Source organism: Vombatus ursinus, unplaced genomic scaffold (assembly GCF_900497805.2).
Source record: "Vombatus ursinus unplaced genomic scaffold, bare-nosed wombat genome assembly UNPS02005286.1, whole genome shotgun sequence".
Taxonomy (NCBI): Eukaryota; Metazoa; Chordata; class Mammalia; order Diprotodontia; family Vombatidae; genus Vombatus; species Vombatus ursinus.
This window is the reverse complement of record NW_020945064.1, coordinates 5672570-5689854: the sequence shown is the minus strand read 5'-3', so window position 1 is coordinate 5689854 and position 17285 is coordinate 5672570. Positions and strand designations below refer to the sequence as shown.

The 17285-nt window shown below is 50.7% G+C and overlaps 1 protein-coding gene across 1 annotated transcript; it reads right to left on the bottom strand.

The window, feature by feature from the left end:
* Positions 1 to 413: 413 nt before the first annotated feature.
* On the bottom strand, positions 414 to 15991 carry SLC22A31 (solute carrier family 22 member 31). The gene is made up of 9 exons (XM_027847673.1): positions 15614 to 15991; positions 14368 to 14471; positions 13974 to 14128; positions 12554 to 12722; positions 9062 to 9204; positions 4514 to 4622; positions 3312 to 3526; positions 2173 to 2284; positions 414 to 1535 (listed from the first exon to the last, which is right to left on the bottom strand). The coding sequence occupies exons 1-9, from the start codon at positions 15989 to 15991 to the stop codon at positions 1094 to 1096; spliced, it is 1827 nt and encodes a 608-aa protein (XP_027703474.1). The 3' UTR covers positions 414 to 1093.
* Positions 15992 to 17285: the final 1294 nt, after the last annotated feature.

Genomic DNA, 17285 nt, shown 5'->3' with positions numbered 1-17285 from the left:
CAAATCCTCCTAATGAAAGGATTTGTTCTGTAAAACGTGGACTCAAAGGGCCCCACTTGAGGACCTACAGAGCCACTTGTGGCCTTGAGGCCACAGGTTCCCAACCCCTGGTTAAACCTGCTAGGAGCAATAGGACAAGAGGTATCCAAAAGGATGAAAATCCAAGGCCTAAGCTATGTCCCTTGGATGGGGAAGTGCCAAGCTGAGCTGAGCCAGGCCGGGCCTCAGAGAGGGATCCTGCCTGTCCGCCCAGACACAAGGAGGTTCGGTCACACCCTCCTTCTACCAACTCCTCCCTAGCTCCCAGGTGTGGCTCAGACCTTTCTGTGAAATTCCCTCAACAACCCCCACCCACCCACCCACCCAGTGTTTGCCCAGCTCAGTTGCAATGTGTTTTATATAAGCGGAATTAGCTGCATGATGCAGTTTGAATTAAAAAAAAAAAACAAACCACCTTAGAGACATTTCTATATAAGGCCCTGGATCTTCTGAAACAAAACTGCAGGGTCTTTCTGGGGGCCAGAAGCTACGTTTATGCTCACTGACCGCCCTCTGAAACACCGCTGGAAGAAGAGAAGGAAGGAACGGGGTCCTGGAAGATCCGGAGAGAAGCCAAGAAAAGAGGATGCAGAGGGTCTTTCCAGTGGAAAGCACAGAGAAGACAGAGTGGTTCTCACGGGGCTTTTAAGTACGGAGGGGAAAGAGAAGCCAGGGCCGCCTCGAACCCAGTCAGGAGGTTAGGAATTCTGCCCCAGAAACAAAACTATTCCTTGAGGCTGAGGGCTTCAGAAGCAATTCCCAGCGTGACTGGAGAGCGGCCAGAGCAGCCTCTTACATAGAGAAAGCTTAGTTTGTCCAGAATTTGAGTTCCAGGTAAGTTGGGAGTCTGCCCTACCCTCGGGAGCTTTGCAGTTTCCAGGGGACTGCCCTGCAGAGCCCTCCTTTCCTCCCCTTCCAGAAAACAGGTGAACTGGTGATGAGGAAGACAGTCAGGGCCCACGGGCAATACCCCAGACTCATCACTCTCCGTAATCATAAGGGCGATAGTAACAAAGCACCATCCTGTTTTCCAAGCCCTTCCTTCCCAGGGCAGTTACTGTGGGTGGCCTCCTGCAGTTCCGGCATGCCTTGACTCCTGTGTGGCCTGGAACTCTATAGCTAGGTGAGCCCTGGTGGGCGGATGCCATAGGCCACCAGTCCTTTGGGAGGGGACCACCGGGCAGGAGTATTGCTGCTGTCCATAGTGGGTCTGCTTACAGGAGGGCAGGAGCAGTGGGACGTGGTGGTCCTGGGGCTGGTGCCAGCAGGGCCGGAAGAGCGGGGAGGACCGCTGGCCCTCAGCATCCTCCAGGGACTCGGGGAGGTTCCGGGCCCGGCTCTCAGGTAGTAACAGGATGCAGAGCATGGAAAGGACCGCAAAAGAGGCAAACACCACATGGTGGAGGAAGAAGCCTCGGGTATTGGAGATGCTCATGATGGGTGTGGCCACGTGGCCCAGGAAACCAGCTGCCATGATGAGGCCCAGCCCAGCTCCTCTGGAGGAAATGTGGGGTGGGGGCAGAGGTCAGAAATGGGGAGAAGTGAGTGGGAAAACCTGAAAGTTACACTCCTTTCCACCCTCCACCCCACCCCAGACAAACACAGAACATGAGGCTGGGATGAGGGTGGCCCTCAAGCCAACTCGCTCTTTCTCAACTTTCATCTAGAAATGTGAAGGTACAGGGGAAAAAAACCTGAAAAACCTTTGGGAAAATAACTTCTCTTCCTTTCTCCTCCTCTCCCTCCCCCAAGCAAGAAAAAAAAAAGGCAAAAGGGACAAATCTCTTTTCCCTCCAGGCTATCTCTCCTTGCCCTCCTCCACTCCTGCCCTGGCAGTCCCAGGCCCGGATATCAAGAGTATTCAGGATGTACCAGACCCACCCCCCACACCCTACACCCCCAGGGTAAACTCATTCACAGGTTCAAGGTCTTAATCTTTTGCCATCCCAGGAGTTTTAGAACGAGATCCACAGGGAGATAGCAAAGCTAGAATGTCAGGCAGCAGCAGGATACTGGGAGATGTGGGGTGGCATGGCCATGTGGGAAGGAGGAATAGCTGTGTTCAGAAGTATGGCACCTGCTGTGGGCAGCACCCCTCCACCCCTCCACCCCTGGGCTTGGGGCAGTGCCTACCTGATTGTGGTGGGGAGGATCTCACTGGCAAAGAAGACGCTCAGCACAGACATGGCCTGGGAGGCCAGGAGCCCCAGTCCAGAGAGAAACACCACCATCCAGATGGGCAGGTCTGGGAGGAAATGAGAGAGGCGCTGGGGCCGTTGCTCATTCGACCCCTTCCAGCCCTGGCTGACCACCTGCTTCTGCTGGATACCGCACCCCCAGGGAGGGAGGGTCCTTCCCGAGCCCCTGCCCCTTCTCTGGGGTGACTGGAACAGGAACCTGTCTCTCTCCAGCCATGATCTGATCCCTGTTCAGGGCCCTTTGTAACAGGTCCAACTTCCAGCCTCAGCTCCATCTCCAGGAAGCCTTCCCCAGTGATTCCAGCTGGCACTGACCTCTCCCTTGTCTGAATCTGGGTGTCACTTAGAGTCAATGTCAAAGGAGCACAGATTTGGAACTGAGAGGGACCTGACAAGTTATCTCGTCCTGATCACTTTATGATAAGAAAGCCTAGAAAAATTAAAGTCAATTGTCTAATAACAATAATAATAACAGCTGCCTTTTATATTGTGCTTTGAGGCTTATAAAGGACCTTACGTACGTTATCTCATCTGATCCTCACAACAACTTTGGGAGAGAAGTGCTATTATTATCCCCATTTAATAGATGAGAAAATTGAGGCAAGACACTTGTCCAGGTCCACAAAGCTGGTAAGTATCAGAGGCCGGATTCAGACTCAGGTCTTCCCGACTCCAGGTTCAGCACTATCCACTGCACCCCTAGTTCAAGGTTACACAGAGAACAGTGGCAGACCTGGAATGTGAACCCCGGTACTCTGGTCCCCAATCCAGCATGCTCTATAGGACATCACGCTGTTCTGTGATTTCATCTGCGTCCTCTAAATTCCTCAACTACACTGAAAACCCCATAAGGGAAGGGAGCCAGTGGAAAGAATGCTGAACTGGGAGGGAGGGGTTGGAGAGCCCTGGTGTAACCTTAGACAAACTCCCCTCTCTAGGCTCAAATTCTCCATCTATAAAATGGGGGTGGGGATGGACTTCTTCCAGGCTGGAAATTCCATTACCTGTTGCGTCATTACCCCACCTCCCCACCCCAGACCCGCTTCTGCTCCCAAGGCCCTGCTTTCCTCTTACACTGGCCAAGGGAGAGAAGGAGCAGGGAGGCCAAGCTGGTGAGGACGGTCCACAGGAGCAGACTAGCCCGGCGGCCACAGCACAGGGCCATCAGAATCAGCAGGAGGCTGGCGGCTGCCTCCAGCCCGGTCAGCAAGAAACAGGGCAGGTAGAAGTGGGGCAGATAGGGGGCCAAGTTCTGCGTGAAGCTGTACTGGATGCCATTCCCCAGCAAGCTGTGAAGGGAAGGAGGCAGGGTGAGGCTTGGAGGGGGCAGAATGACCTCAGGCCTAGGAGGACGCTGAGGATGCTGCCTAGGGGGACAGAAGAGGAATCTCAGAGCCGGAGGGAGACCTCAAAAGGCATCTTGGTCCAGGGGTTCTTAACCTGGGCTCATGGGGGGATTTCAGGGGGTCCATGAAGCTGAACAGGAAAAAACACTACATGTTTATTTTCACTAATCTTTGGTTTCCTTTGTAATCCTGTGGATTTTATTTTGTGCATTTAAAAGCATTATTCTGAGACAGGATATCCAGGTTCCACCAGACTGGCGGGCTTGGCTCTCGGTCATCATGATCTGACCCCTACTCGAGGCCCGTGCTAATAGGTCCTGCCCCCAGCCTCCTTTGGGAAGCTTTCCTCAATGATTCTGCTGTCACTGACCTCTCCCTTGTCTGAATTCAGGGATCGCTTAGAGTCGATGTACCCAGGACAACCCCCGTTGTTGAATAGGTGGCATTCCCAAGGGATGGCTATCCCAAGGTAGCCTTGCTTGAAGAATTCCCATGGAGGGGGCTTTCCCAAGGCTGCCCATCCCACTTCAGCATAGTCCTAATTGTCAGAACGTTTTTTCTTTATGCTGAACTTATGCTGGTGTCTCTGTACCTTTTCATAAGAGGAGCCAAAGAAGGCCATTAAAGGTAGAAAGGCCCAGGGAGGGTAGGGATAACTCCCAATTACATAGTAATTTATAGTTTATTAAGTGCTGCCTTCACAGCTGCCATTTTGAGAAGGTCAGAGGAAATCAGCCCCATTTTATAGAAGAGATAGCTGAGGCCTAGAGAGGTGGTGACCCACAAAGAATGCTCTTCGGACTGCTCCCCAGTCACGCCCGACTCTGAGCCACACATCCCAACATCCTCCTGCCCACAGCCATTACAGCCCAGCACCCCTGCGGGCCTTGGTCCCTTCTGACTCCCTGCTTTGACGGGGTAGTGCCTTACGTGGTGAAGGCCAGAATGAGGATGTTTCTCCAGATAAGTTGAGTGCTGAAGACCTCAAAGATGGAGTGGTACTGGGGCAAGGCCTTCCCCTCAGACAGCCCATCTAACTCTGGATAGAAGGAAAAGAAAGAGTTAGCTGAGCCTGGCCCAGATCGGGGGAAGACGATGAAAAGGCCGAGAAACAATAACCGCAGCCTCCCCACCTGATCCCACCAGGGAGGGGCCATAGTGGACCACTGAGGAACAGACACCCTCGTGTCTCAATGAAACACCCAGGAATAGTCCGCCGGAGGAACTCAGTACATATTATCTCTCCATCCCCCTAACATCTGCCTTTGGGACAAGAGGGCAGGGATATGTCCCTAGCACATGCACCTGTACACACATGTACGTACACACACAGACACGCACACGCACACACACACAGTCTTTCTCTATCATGGCTTCTCATGATGGATGGAATTCTGCCCTAATTCCTCACCCTGGCATTCAATGCTCCCAAATCAATAGTACCCTTCCACATATACTCACTGCCTTTGTCAGCCTGACTTCTCTCCATATACACTCCTACACATTCCTGCTTCCAGAAACCCAGACAGTCGTGGCCTCTGAATCCCCAGCTCCTGGCAGCTTCTCCAACATAGCAAGTGCTCAATAAATGTGGCGAAGCTGAACACCTAAATGCTCTTCCTGTACCTTCACCTACTCAAATGTCCTTCAAATCCCATCTCCAGGAGCATCATCACATTGCAATTTAATTTCTATATCACTTTAAGCTTTAATAATAATAAAGGCAGATAGGTGATACAGTGGATAGAGTGCTGGGCCTGGGGTTAAAAAGACCTGAGTTCAAATCCAGCCTCAGACACTTACCAGATATGTGACCATGGGCAAGTCACTTAATTTTGCCTGCCTCAGTTTACTCAACCATAAAATGGGGGTCCTAATAGCACTGAGCTCCCAGGGTGGTTATGAGGATCAAATGAGATATTTGTAAAGAGTTTTGCAAAGCTTAAAGCATTCTCTAAATGCTAGTCATTGTTAATAGCTAACATCTTTATTCTGGGGGCAGCTAGGTGGCACAGTGGATAGAGTGCTGGGCCTGAAATCAGGCCTCAAACATTTACTAGCTGTGTGACCCTGGGCAAGTCACTTCATCCTGTTTGCCTCAGTTTCCTCATTTGTAAAATGAGCTGGAGGGGCAGCTAGGTGGCACAGTGGATAGAACACCGGTCCTGGAGTCAGGAGGACCTGAGTTCAAATCTGACCTCAGACCAAACACTTGACACTTAATAGCTGTGTGACCCTGGGCAAGTCACTTAACCCCAGTTGCCTAAAAAAAAAAATTAAGAAAATTTTTTTTTAAAAAATGAGCTGGAGAAGGAAATGGCAAACCACTCCAGTGTCTTTGCCAAGAAAACCCCGAATGGGGTCACAAAGAGTGGGCCATGACCGAAACAACTCAACAACAACAACTTTATTCTGCCTTACGGTCTTCAAAACACTTGACACGATCTCATTTAGGGTCCTCATTGGGGGTTCCACGAGGCAGGTAGTACAAGCATGAATATCCCCATTTTTCAGATGGGAAAAACTGCAGCTCAGAGAAGCTAAGGGAGCAACCTGTCCAGGAGTACACCACGGGTGAAGGGAAAGTGCAAAGCTTGGTTCTGCTGAGGCTGTGGCTAGCTTGGAGCTTAAAAAGGTTCAAGTTTTCTCAGGGTCTTTTGTGTCTACACCCGCATCCTCGGCAGCTGCCAGACTCCCCCCTCCTCCCTCCCCACACACACGGGGAGCCTTCCCTTGTAACAACAAAAAAATCAGCAAAGCCAAAACCACCTGACACCAGAACCGTCCCTGGTGGTGCATGTGCCATTCCATCCCCCTGGTCCCCCGCCTCTCCGAGGAAAGGAAAGAGGCACGCTCATTGTCTTCTCCAGGGCCGTGACTGGCTTCTTAGTTGCCCACTGGCCTTCATTTTTGTGTTTTTATCCTGCTCACTGCAGTCCTTGTAGATTCTAGGAATCTTTTCTTCATGTGATCTTTCTTGACTAACTCCAGGCCATATTGTGCAGAGATCGATTGGTTGGGACTGAAAAGAGCTGGGTTCGAGGCCTCACTTTGCCACTATGCTGGGCCACCTCAGGCTAGCTGCTTCATGTCTCTGACCCTGTTTCCTCAACTACCAAATGGGATTCCTGATTCTTGCTCTGCATACCGCCCCCCCAGCTTCCATGAAAATCAAAGGGGATAATGTCTGTGAATGCACTTCGTAAATGACATTGATAATAACACGTAGCTTTGCAGCAGCCGTGTTGGATAAGTGTTACAGGTATTATCATCCCCATTTGTAAAACGGGGACACTGGAGCCAGAAGACAATAAGAGCTTTGCCCAGGGTGGCACCACCGAGGAAGCATCCAGGTCCCCTGGACCCCCGAGGCCAGCTCTGTATTCACTTAGATGCCTGGGCAGCTCATCTCTGTCCATTCCTGGTCGTCAGGAGGCACCGTGTCCAAAGCAAGGGCCACCCCCAGAGACCCTGCACTAGCTTAGCCTCACTCCTCTCCTCCTGCTCCTCCTGCCCGAATGACCAGAGAGGCTCTTCTCCCCGGAACTCACCCAGCCACCCAGCCACCCAGCCACCCGTCCCTCCGAAAAAGACTAATGCCAATGATAATTGGATAATTGTTGTGACGCTCAGACAAACCAAATGCATGCTGAATCCCTCTGCAAAGCAATATATGAATGTCGGTTATTATTAATTATTGTTATTATGGGCCAGGTTCTGCACTAGATGCAGGGAAAAGAGACAAAACTAAAATAACCCTCAAGCATTATCTTCCGGGGGGGACAGGGAACAATATGTGTACATATAATACTATATATGAGTGTGTGTGTGTGTGTGTATACATGTGTATATACAGTATAGGTATATATGTGTGTATAGTGTATGCATGTGCATATACAGTATATGCATTGTGCATGTGAACATATACATGCGTGTATGTGTGTATAGTGTCTACATGTATGCATGTATATAGCACGTACATGTTTATTGATATGTGTGTGAATATATATCTATATATGTGCGTACATGTATACACGTGCATATATAGTATAGGTATGTAAATGTATGGAGTACACATATGTATATACAGCATATGCATCGTGTATGTGAATATATGTGTGTGTATAGTATATGCATGTACATGTGTATGTGAATATATACATGTGTACGTGTATATAGTATATGCATGGGTATTAATATGTGAATCGTGTGAATATATGCTTCTATGTAGGTGTGTATATATGTATGTATGTGTATATATAGTATAAGCACATATATGCATAGTGTATACATATGTATATATAGTATATGCATTGTGTTTGTGAATATATACATGTGTGTATATAGTATGTGTGTGTACGTGTGCATGTCATACATGCGTGTATATGTGTATATAGCATATGCATGGGTATTAATATGCGAATGTGTGTGATATATGCATCTATGTAGGTGTGTATACATGTATGCATGTGCATATATAGTATATGCATTGTGCATGTGAATAGATACATGCGTGTATGTGTGTATAGTATATACGTGTATGTATTTATATAGTACATACATGTTTATTAATATGTGTGTGAATATATATGTGTGCGTATGTGTATACATGTGCATATATAGTATAGGTACATAAACGTATAGAGTACACACATGCATATATAGCATATGCACTGTGTATGTGAATATATACATGTGTGTGTGTATATAGTATATGCATGTACATGTGTATGTCATACATGCGTGTATATGTGTATATAGCATATGCGTGGGTATTAATATGCGAATGTGTGTGAATATATGCATCTATGTAGGTGTGTATGTGGATATATAGTATAAGCGCATATATGCATAGTGTACACATATGTATATATAGTATATGCATTATGTGTGAATATATACAGTATAGGCATTGTATATGTGAATATATACAGCATAGGCATTGTGTATGTATGTATTGTGTGTATAGTGTACACATATGTATATATAGTATATGCATTGTGTGTATGTGTATATAGTATATGCATGTATACATGTATATAGTACCTGTATGTGTATTCATATGTGTATTGTGTTAATATATACATATATATTTGTATATGCATGTGCATGTGTATATGGTATGGGCATATATGCGTGTATGGAGCATGCACATTATATATAGTATATGCATTGTGTGTGTGAATATGTACATGTGTGTATATAGTATATGAATGTGTGTACAGAGTATGTGTATTGTGTGACTATATACACATATGTGGGCATATGCAAAGTAAAGACTAAGTCATTCTTCTGGAGGGACAGAGGAGGATCCAAAGAGACATTGCATGGGAGGTGACCAATGAACTGAGTTTGGAAAGAAACTAGGAATTCTCAGAGGTGAGGAGGAGGAAGTGCATTCCCGGTGTGGGGCCCAGCCAATGCAAAGGCATGGAGATGAGAGAGGACGGAGGGAACGGCGCAGGTGAGAGGTCTCACCTACAGCCAGAGTCGCACTCTCGGGGGTGGAGTCCTCAGACTTGAGGTTGGCCCCTGTCAAGTGCCACAGGATCTCCTTGGCTCTGCCCGGCTGCTGAGTGGCCACCAGCCATCGGGGAGACTCTGGGAACATCGAAGGAAATCTGCAAGCACATGACACAGAGGCCAGGGTTTGCTGAAGTTCCTTGAAGCCTCTGTGCTCCTGGAGCTACTCCCACATCACCCCACCCCAGGGGCTCTGTCCCACTCAGTAAAGCCCCAGGGATCCAGGCTGGTATGGTGACTCCCCAGCTCCCAAGCCTGGCTCAGACAGATCTTCTGCAGGATCCTTCATTAAGAAACAAGGTCAGAACCTTGGATGCTTTCCTATCTTGTCCCATAGCAGCTAAGAGTCTGTCTCCTGGACTTTTAGAGCCAGAAGATGCTGGACTTGAGGTCAGTAAGAGCTAGGTTCAAATCCTGCCTCAGCCACTTACTAGCTGTGTGACCCTGACCAAGTCACTTAACCTAAGTTTCTGCTAATCCTTTATAAGATGAGAGAGTTGGATCTGATGGTCCCTGTGGTCCCTTCTACTGCTAAATCTATAATTCTATGATCTAGTCCTCTCATCAAGGCCACCAGATGTGGAAGGCAAGCCCTGGGTAAGTTTCGCTGAATCTCAGTTTCTTCCTCTATAAAATGGGGTCCCTCCTAGCTCTGAATCCATGACTGTATGACATGGTCTGTGTGCCAGGTTGATGTATCACTCACTCAATCAACAGGCATTTCTTAAGAACCTACTGTGTGCCAGGCAAAGTTCTGGGCTCCAGAAATACAAAGAGAATGAAACAATCCCTGCTCACAAGGAACTCTTTTGAATGAGGGAGAGACCAAGGATGTATACAGACAGATGCAGAATAAAGGAGGATAAGAAATAAATACAAGGAAATGAAATAGATGGTAGGTAGGGAGTTGGCGGGCACCAGAAAGGCTAATCCAAGTAAGAGGTGAGAAGGGCCTGAAGCAAGGGGACAGCTGTGTGAGCAGAGAGGTGACTGCATGTGAGAGAGGCTGTGAAGGCAGAATGGGCAAGATTTAGCAAGTGGTTGGCTATGTGCAGCAAAGGAGAGTGAGCTGCCAAGGAGAATGTGGGAGTTACGCAGCTGAGAGCCAGGAAAGATGGCGGTGCCTTCGACAGAAACATGTTAGTTTGGAAGAGCCTGGGCTCGGGGGGAGGAGAATGAGGTCCGTTTCGGAGACTTTTGACTGGAGATGTCTCCAGGACATCCGCTTTGGCAACTGATGATGTGGGACTGAAACTCAGGGGAGAGACTAGGGCTGGATATGTTGAACTGGGAGCCATCAGCACAGAGATGGTCATTAAACCTCTGCGAGCTGATGGGAAACAGAGACAGATAGAGACGGGACGAGACAAGAGGACACAAGAAGAGAAGAAGAAACCTGGTACGGGGCCTTGGGAAACATCCACATCCAGGGGACCTGATGGGTCCAAAAAGGAGAACAGGAAGGAGCCAACGGACGAGTAGAAGGAAAACCAGGAAAGAATAATGTCATCAAAACCCACAGAAGAAAGCGTGTCTAGTGAGGGAGGGATATCTACAGTGTCAGATGAAGCAGATAGGTCAAGAAATCATGAAGGCTGAAAAAAAAAAACACATCAAGTTTGGCAACCAAGAATCACCGGTAACTTTAGAGTGAGCATTTTCAATCAAATGATGACAGGAATAGATTACAAAGAACCAAGCAGCCGGTGGGAGGAGAGAAAATGGGAGTGGTGAGTATATTCGGCTTTCTTTCTAGGAGTTTGGCTGAAGAGAAGAGAAATATAGGACAATATCTTAAAGGGATAGTAGAATCTAGTGAAGGCTTTTTAAGAATGAGGGGATTTGGAAATGTGGGAGATGATGTCAGAGGGTTTTGAGATAAAGAAAAAGGGAGGAGAGCAAACTCAGATTAAAAGCCCCTTATATTTTCTTGGTCAAATAAATGAGGTCCTCACCTGAGAGAGGGGAGAGAGAGATGTGGGAGGCTTGAAAAGAGATGGAAAGATCTGGACAAACTCTTCTGAAGAGAGAGAGGGTCAGGACTGAATTAGAGTGGAAAAAGGATTGCCTTGCCGGAATGAGGGCCCAGTTGAAGTTGGCTGTCGTGAATACACACTGTGCCACGTACAGGCAGGGTACCGTTGCGGGACTTTATTCATGACGCAGCATCACATAGAGGAGCAGAGGAAGCAGATGGGGGGGTGGGAGCAGGGGGAGTGACCCAGCACTGACGCATGCAAGGGATCGGCAGCCACCGAGGAAGGAGCAAGGGATCGGAGAGCAGGGAAAAGTGTAGAGGTGAAATGGCTACCAATGGGGTCAAGACTGGAAAGAGAGAAAAGCCAAGAGTGAGGAAGGGTACTGACCTGAGGCGGGACAGAGGGATGGGAGGAAATGCAAGTCTCAATGAGGGCAAGGAGTGGGTGTAAGAGCTGAGGCACAGGAGGGCATGGAATGATGGGAACTTCCAATCAGATAGACCTGGATGCCAAGAGTATGTAATGAGAGAAATGGAACCATCCTGAGTGAGGGGAGAGCCAGCGTGTGACTTAATCTTCTGAGTAACTCTAAGAGCCAGCATTTTGATGGCACATGAAGGCTTGCCAAGTACTTTCCAGATGTTATCTAACTTGATTCTCACAAAATCTTGGGAGTGAGGTGCTGTTATGATCTCCACTTTACACATTAGGGATAGAAGGTAAGCGATGTGATGATAACAACTGTAAGCTTGTATATAGTGCTTTTTAAAGGAAGGCTTGCAAAGCACTTTACAAATATTAACTCATTTAATCCTCCTCACAACAACCACCCTGGGAGGTAGGTGCCAATATTCTGCCCATTTTTTACAGATGAGGAAACTGAGGCAGACAGGTTAAAGTGATTTGCCCAGGATCACACAGCTAGAAAGTGTCTGAGGCAGGGGTTGAATTCAGATCTTCCTGATTCCAAGTCCAACACTATCCCACTTTTTCCACCCAGCTGCCTACCGAAAGGTCACATCCTTCTGGGGGGATTGGAGAAGGCTTCATGGAAAAGGTGGCACCAGATGGGCCACAAAGGATGGAGAGTAGTGGAAAGAGCACTGCGCCAGACTGGAAAGAAGGCATCCAGGGGTTAGTCCTTCTTACCCTCAGCTTCCTCATCTGTGAAATGGGCATATCACCATACTACTCATACCACCTACCTCACAGGGCTATTGGGAGGAAAGTGCTTTGTAAACTTCAGGACACCATAGAAATTGGAGTTATGATTATAGATGAGGAAATGAAGGAAAACCCAGAGAGAGGAATCAGCAGGCCTGGGACTGAAGCCAAGTCACCAGACTCCTAGTTCAGTAGCCTTTCCTGGCTCCAGCCCAGAAGCCTGAGGACCTCTCTGTCTGTCCCTGCCCTGGGAGCCCATGTACCCCAGGGTGGAGCGAGGACAGCAGCCTTGAAGGGCACTCACCCCCAGAAGAACAGCACCAGGCCCAGGATGAGGGTCACCAGACCCTGCAGGAGCCTCCAGTCTTGACATACGGCCGCCAGCCCTGGCAGCAGGATCTCCCCAGCGTCAAAGAAGAGGCCAGCCACCATGGAGAACAGGAGGCGATGGTCGGGGTCACAAAGCTCCAGCCCTGCCAGGATGGAAGAACCGGTGGATGGGGAGACAACACCAAGGCGGGGCAGGGATCAGGGACAGGTTGGCCTCCTTGGGCATTCCTCTTTCCCTCCTGAGCTTTCTGACATCGAGCAGCGACTTCCCCCATTTGGGCCCCACTTAGCTCCCAACATTCTTGCTCTCCTAGGACAGAAGGGGGCCCCAAACTGACATGCTATGATCTACATTCCCGGAGGGGTCTTGCAACATCAGAACCAGGAACACTCATTCCTTCTGTGGGTAAACACTCAAGCTCACTGGGCAAACAGGAGAGGCGCTCCCACCCTCTGCTCATGCCTCGAGAGCACCAATTTCCTCCCCCCCCCCCCCCCCCCCCCCATGAAGCTGCTTTGCCCCTTTGCCTTCTGGCCCCCCAGCCACGGGCCCCCCCCCCCATTTTCACTGTGGCATTCCCTCCATCATGGCCCTGGTACCAATCCTGCCCCCTTAACTGGTCACCTTCCTTCTCTGGGATCTACCTCAATTTACCAGGCACCTACCAAAAATAAGGCCCCAACCTGTCCTCATAGTTGGGTGGGGGGGGGGGGTTCTAAAGTTCCATAAAGGAAAAGATAGAGGAAATATGGACACAGGCACCCCTGATTCCCTGGTTTTAGCCTAAGGATTAAGTACTTGGGGCTGGGGGGATGCCTGAAGGTTCTAGGTCACCGATATCTCTTTCTAGAGCACATAGGTTTACCATGAGCTTTCTTTACAGCAAAGCTGGGAGATATGCATCTCCCCTCTCCCCCAGTAGAACGTAAGAGCCTTGAAGGCAGGGACCACTTCTTTGTTGACTCTGTATCCCCAGATTCCAGCACAGCAGGTATTTAGGAAAGGACATGGAATATAATGGACAGGAGTAAGAAGATTTGGGTTCAAATCCCGTACGGGTTGTGTACACGGCTGGGCAAGCCACATAAGCACTCTGTGCCTCTGTTTCCTCATCTACAAAGGAGGGGGTTGGTGCTGATTGTCCAAGGCCCTTCTAGCTCTAAATCTACGACTTCATTGAATAGGGCAAGAAGGATAGGCTTCATTTTATAGACAAGCGAAGTGGGGTCTAAAGTTGCATTGTTTGTCCAAGATCTCACAGCCAGTAAAAATCAGGGATGACACTGGTGTCCTGACGGCAGGCCTGACAGCCTTGCCATCACACTGTTCTGTCTTTCACATCATGGAGCAGGTGGAGCGGATTCCCTGGAACCTCTGCTCCCCTGATACTCACGGGCCACGTAGAGGGAGAGGAAGGCACCGGCCAGGGTGGCCCCATAGAGCAGCCTCAGGGACAGCAGCATGGGGTAGCTGATCGCCAGGGTCACCCCACTTCCCAGCACTGCAGCCAGAGCCAGGGAGGTCACAAAGACAGCTCGGCGGCCAAACCTGCAGGCACAAAGGGTTGGTGAGAGAAGGCCAGGGAAAGAGAGGGGGGCCCAACAATTGGGGTGCCAGCTAAGCTGGTAGAGGGCATGAGTACCCTGGTGGAAATCCTCATGCCTGACAGAGCCCAGTGTCATTGGGGGAGGGGTACTCACAGAACAAGGAAGGTGGCTCCCTAGAAGGGAACTATCTCCTTCCAGGCTGAGGAAAAAGAGGAGAGGGGAAAGGGCAGGGACCCCTACCGGTCACAGGCTGAGCCAAGGGTCACACAGCCCAACGACCAGCCCAGAAGGTAACTCATGTGCTCCAGGGGCACCTTCCATCGATCCCCACATACGAGATTCCACTGTAGGAAAACACAGAGGACCCACCTGTAATGGTCACACGGTGATCATGTGTTCCATTTCCCACCCATCTCCATCCCCCAGACCCAGAGGCAATCCAGGGCTAGGCACTATCTCATCCATATTTTCCCCAGGAGAGAATCATCCCAAAGCCTAGGAGTTGGAGGGGACTTGAAAAAACCATCTTGTTCAGCTACCTCTTTTCACAGAGCTGAAGTTACATGCTTATAGTCACACAGAGGGCAGGGCTGGGATTGGAACTCAAATCCCCTGACTCGTAGTCCAATACTCTCTCTATTTATTCATCAACACAGCTCCCCACCCCCACCCCAATCAACCCATCTAGCATGCTAGAGTCAAAGTAGGACCAGGTGGTTTTCCCAAACTGATTCAGCCCTTTCCCCCTCCCTGCCCCATTCTGGGACCCAGAGGCGGTATGAGAGGCAGACCTCGAATCAACGGGACTGTCGTGTCAGGTGGGAGTCTCAAACTGAGAGGAAATGGAGGACAGGAAGGAAAGGATGGGGAGGATGGGGAATGAGGGAGGGAGAAGGGAGGGAGGGGAAAGGGGATGAGGGAGAGGACAGCCCCCTTCGGTCATTGAATCTGAGCTGGAGGGGCCTGAGAGAGAGCATCCATCTAGTCTACTCTGAACAATATTCCAACAACTGGTCATCCAGGGTCCACCGGAAACTCCCAGAGAGGAGGAACCCCTACCCCCTAAATCCGTCCACTCTTGGTCAGCTCGTAGGAAGGTTTTTTCCCGACATCGAACAGCACCCAACGGCGCTTCAAATACTTGAAGGCTTCTACTTCATACTCAACACGACCACCAGGCCGTAAAGTCCTGGTCTCTCTAACAGACCTAGGGGCCTCTTGTCCCCTGCCTGAACACAGTACTGGGCCCTGGTCTCTTACAGCAGATCCACTAGATGTGAGGCCGTGTGCGTCCCAGCTGAGTATCCCTGGACTTTGGGGTGCCCCAGGCTGGTGCAACAGCAGAGAGAACCTTAGGTTTGAAGCCAAGAAGCGGGGCTCCAATCCCTACATGACTTTGAGCAAGTCACTTCCCCTGGGCTTCCTTCTCTGATAAATGAAGTGAGAGGCCCAGGCGACGCCTCAGTTTCCCCTCGGGCCTCCGCACCTGGGTGATGGGGGTGCGCAGCAGGCCGGCGGCGGGCCGCGCGAAGTCCCAGCCGCGGGTGCAGGGTTCGGTGCCATTGGGCTCGGGGCCCGGGCCCGGGTAGCGGAGCAGCAGGCATGGGCTCCAGTCGCTGGCGGGCGGCGGCAGGCGCGGGAGGCTGGCGTTGAGCAGCGCCGGGCCGGCCAGGGCGCGCAGCTCCGGGGGCAGCAGCGCCGGGTCGGGCCGGCAGTGGTGAGCGGGCGGCACCGGGAACAGCAGCACCTCGGAGCTCAGCGCCAGCGCCAGGGCCACGTTGGGCAACCAGGAGGCGGCGGCCACGAGCCGGAGCTGGCGGCCCCAGGTGCGCAGCGCGAACGCCCCGCGCGCGTCCGAGTCCATGGCCCAGGCGGAGCAGCTGCAGCGAAAGCCGCTGCTGGCCGCCCCAGGTGCGCGGGGCTGGGCGGGGCAGGGCGGGGCAGAGGGAGGGGAGGGGAGGGACCGGAGGGGCGGAACAGGGGTGGGGCCGGGGGAGGGCCAGCGAGTGGTGCCAACCCCCACCCCCTACCCCAAGCCCGAGCTTCAAAAGGCGCGCGCCAAGTACTGGACCGGATTCTGGCTGGCTGCTGGGACGTCCCAGTGGCTTCCCCTACCCCCATTTCAAGAACCAATGCTTAGTGGCAGCTTGGTGGCTCAGTGGATAGAGCACCGGCCCTAGATTCAGGAGGACCTCAGTTCAGATCCGACCTGAGACACATAACACTTATCAGCTGTGTGATCCTGGGCAAGTCACTTAACCCCATTGCCTAACCAAAAAAAAAAAAAAAAAAAAGAACCAATCCTTATTCATCCAGGAAAGTCCCAAGACGGGACGTTGGTCCTCCTCCCTGACTCCTTCAGAGGCTATAGAAGTAGCTCCCCAGGGTGGAGGCCTGAGCCCCTGGATCCTGGAGCCCTGGGAGAGAAGGTCACAGAACCTGGAGGAGTTTACAATGCTTCTTGGGAACTTGAACCGCAAGGGACCTTGGGAATCCTCTCAGCCTACCCTTTGTCTTGCACAGGAAACTGAGGGCCCGCAAGAGCCATCTATTTGCCCTATCAGTCAATGGCAGCAGGTCCTCTGGCTCCATAGAAGCCAGTGGTGAAAGCTGGCCGTGTACCCTGAAAAGGTCCTGAAGAGGGTATGTTGCCTTCCCGAAGGGCAGATGGTGGATGAGGAGGAGCGCTGGTCTGGGATGCTGGGCAGGGACGCCCTTTGAGGGATGCACTAACTCCACTCAGGTTCCTTCCAACCCAATTTCTTTGACCTTTGGGATCGTTCTCCCCCCTTTATTAAGGCAGAAGCCTGGGCCCAAAGGCAGAGAACTGACCTGTCCAAGGAAGGAAACAAGTATTTATTAAGCACCAACTATGAGCCAGGCACTGTGCTAAGCACTTTATAAGTATTATCTTATTTGAGACTCACAACAACCCTAGGAGGTCGGTGCTATCATTATCCCCATTTCACAGTTGAGGAAACTGAGGCAAACCCTGTGCCCAGAGTTTCTTTACAGGTTGCTTCATATAGTCAGCCTCGGAAGCTAGATTTGAACACAGGTCTTCCTGACTCTGGGCCCAGTGCTCCATTCGGCGCACTACTTAGCTACCTCAAGGCTTTCCAAGGCTGGGGAGGAGGAGATTGCTAGGACTGGAGCCA

Excerpts from the sequence above, each read along its gene's own strand:
- SLC22A31 (XM_027847673.1), bottom strand. The coding sequence starts at position 15,991 with ATGGACTCGGACGCGCGCGGGGCGTTCGCGCTGCGCACCTGGGGCCGC. Across the intron at positions 12,723-13,973 it reads CCTCTCCCTCTACGTGGCCC|GGCTGGAGCTTTGTGACCCC; the intron begins GTGAGTATCAGG and ends CCATCCTGGCAG. Across the intron at positions 2,285-3,311 it reads CCTTCTCTCCCTTGGCCAGT|ACCTGCCCATCTGGATGGTG; the intron begins GTAAGAGGAAAG and ends ATTTCCTCCCAG.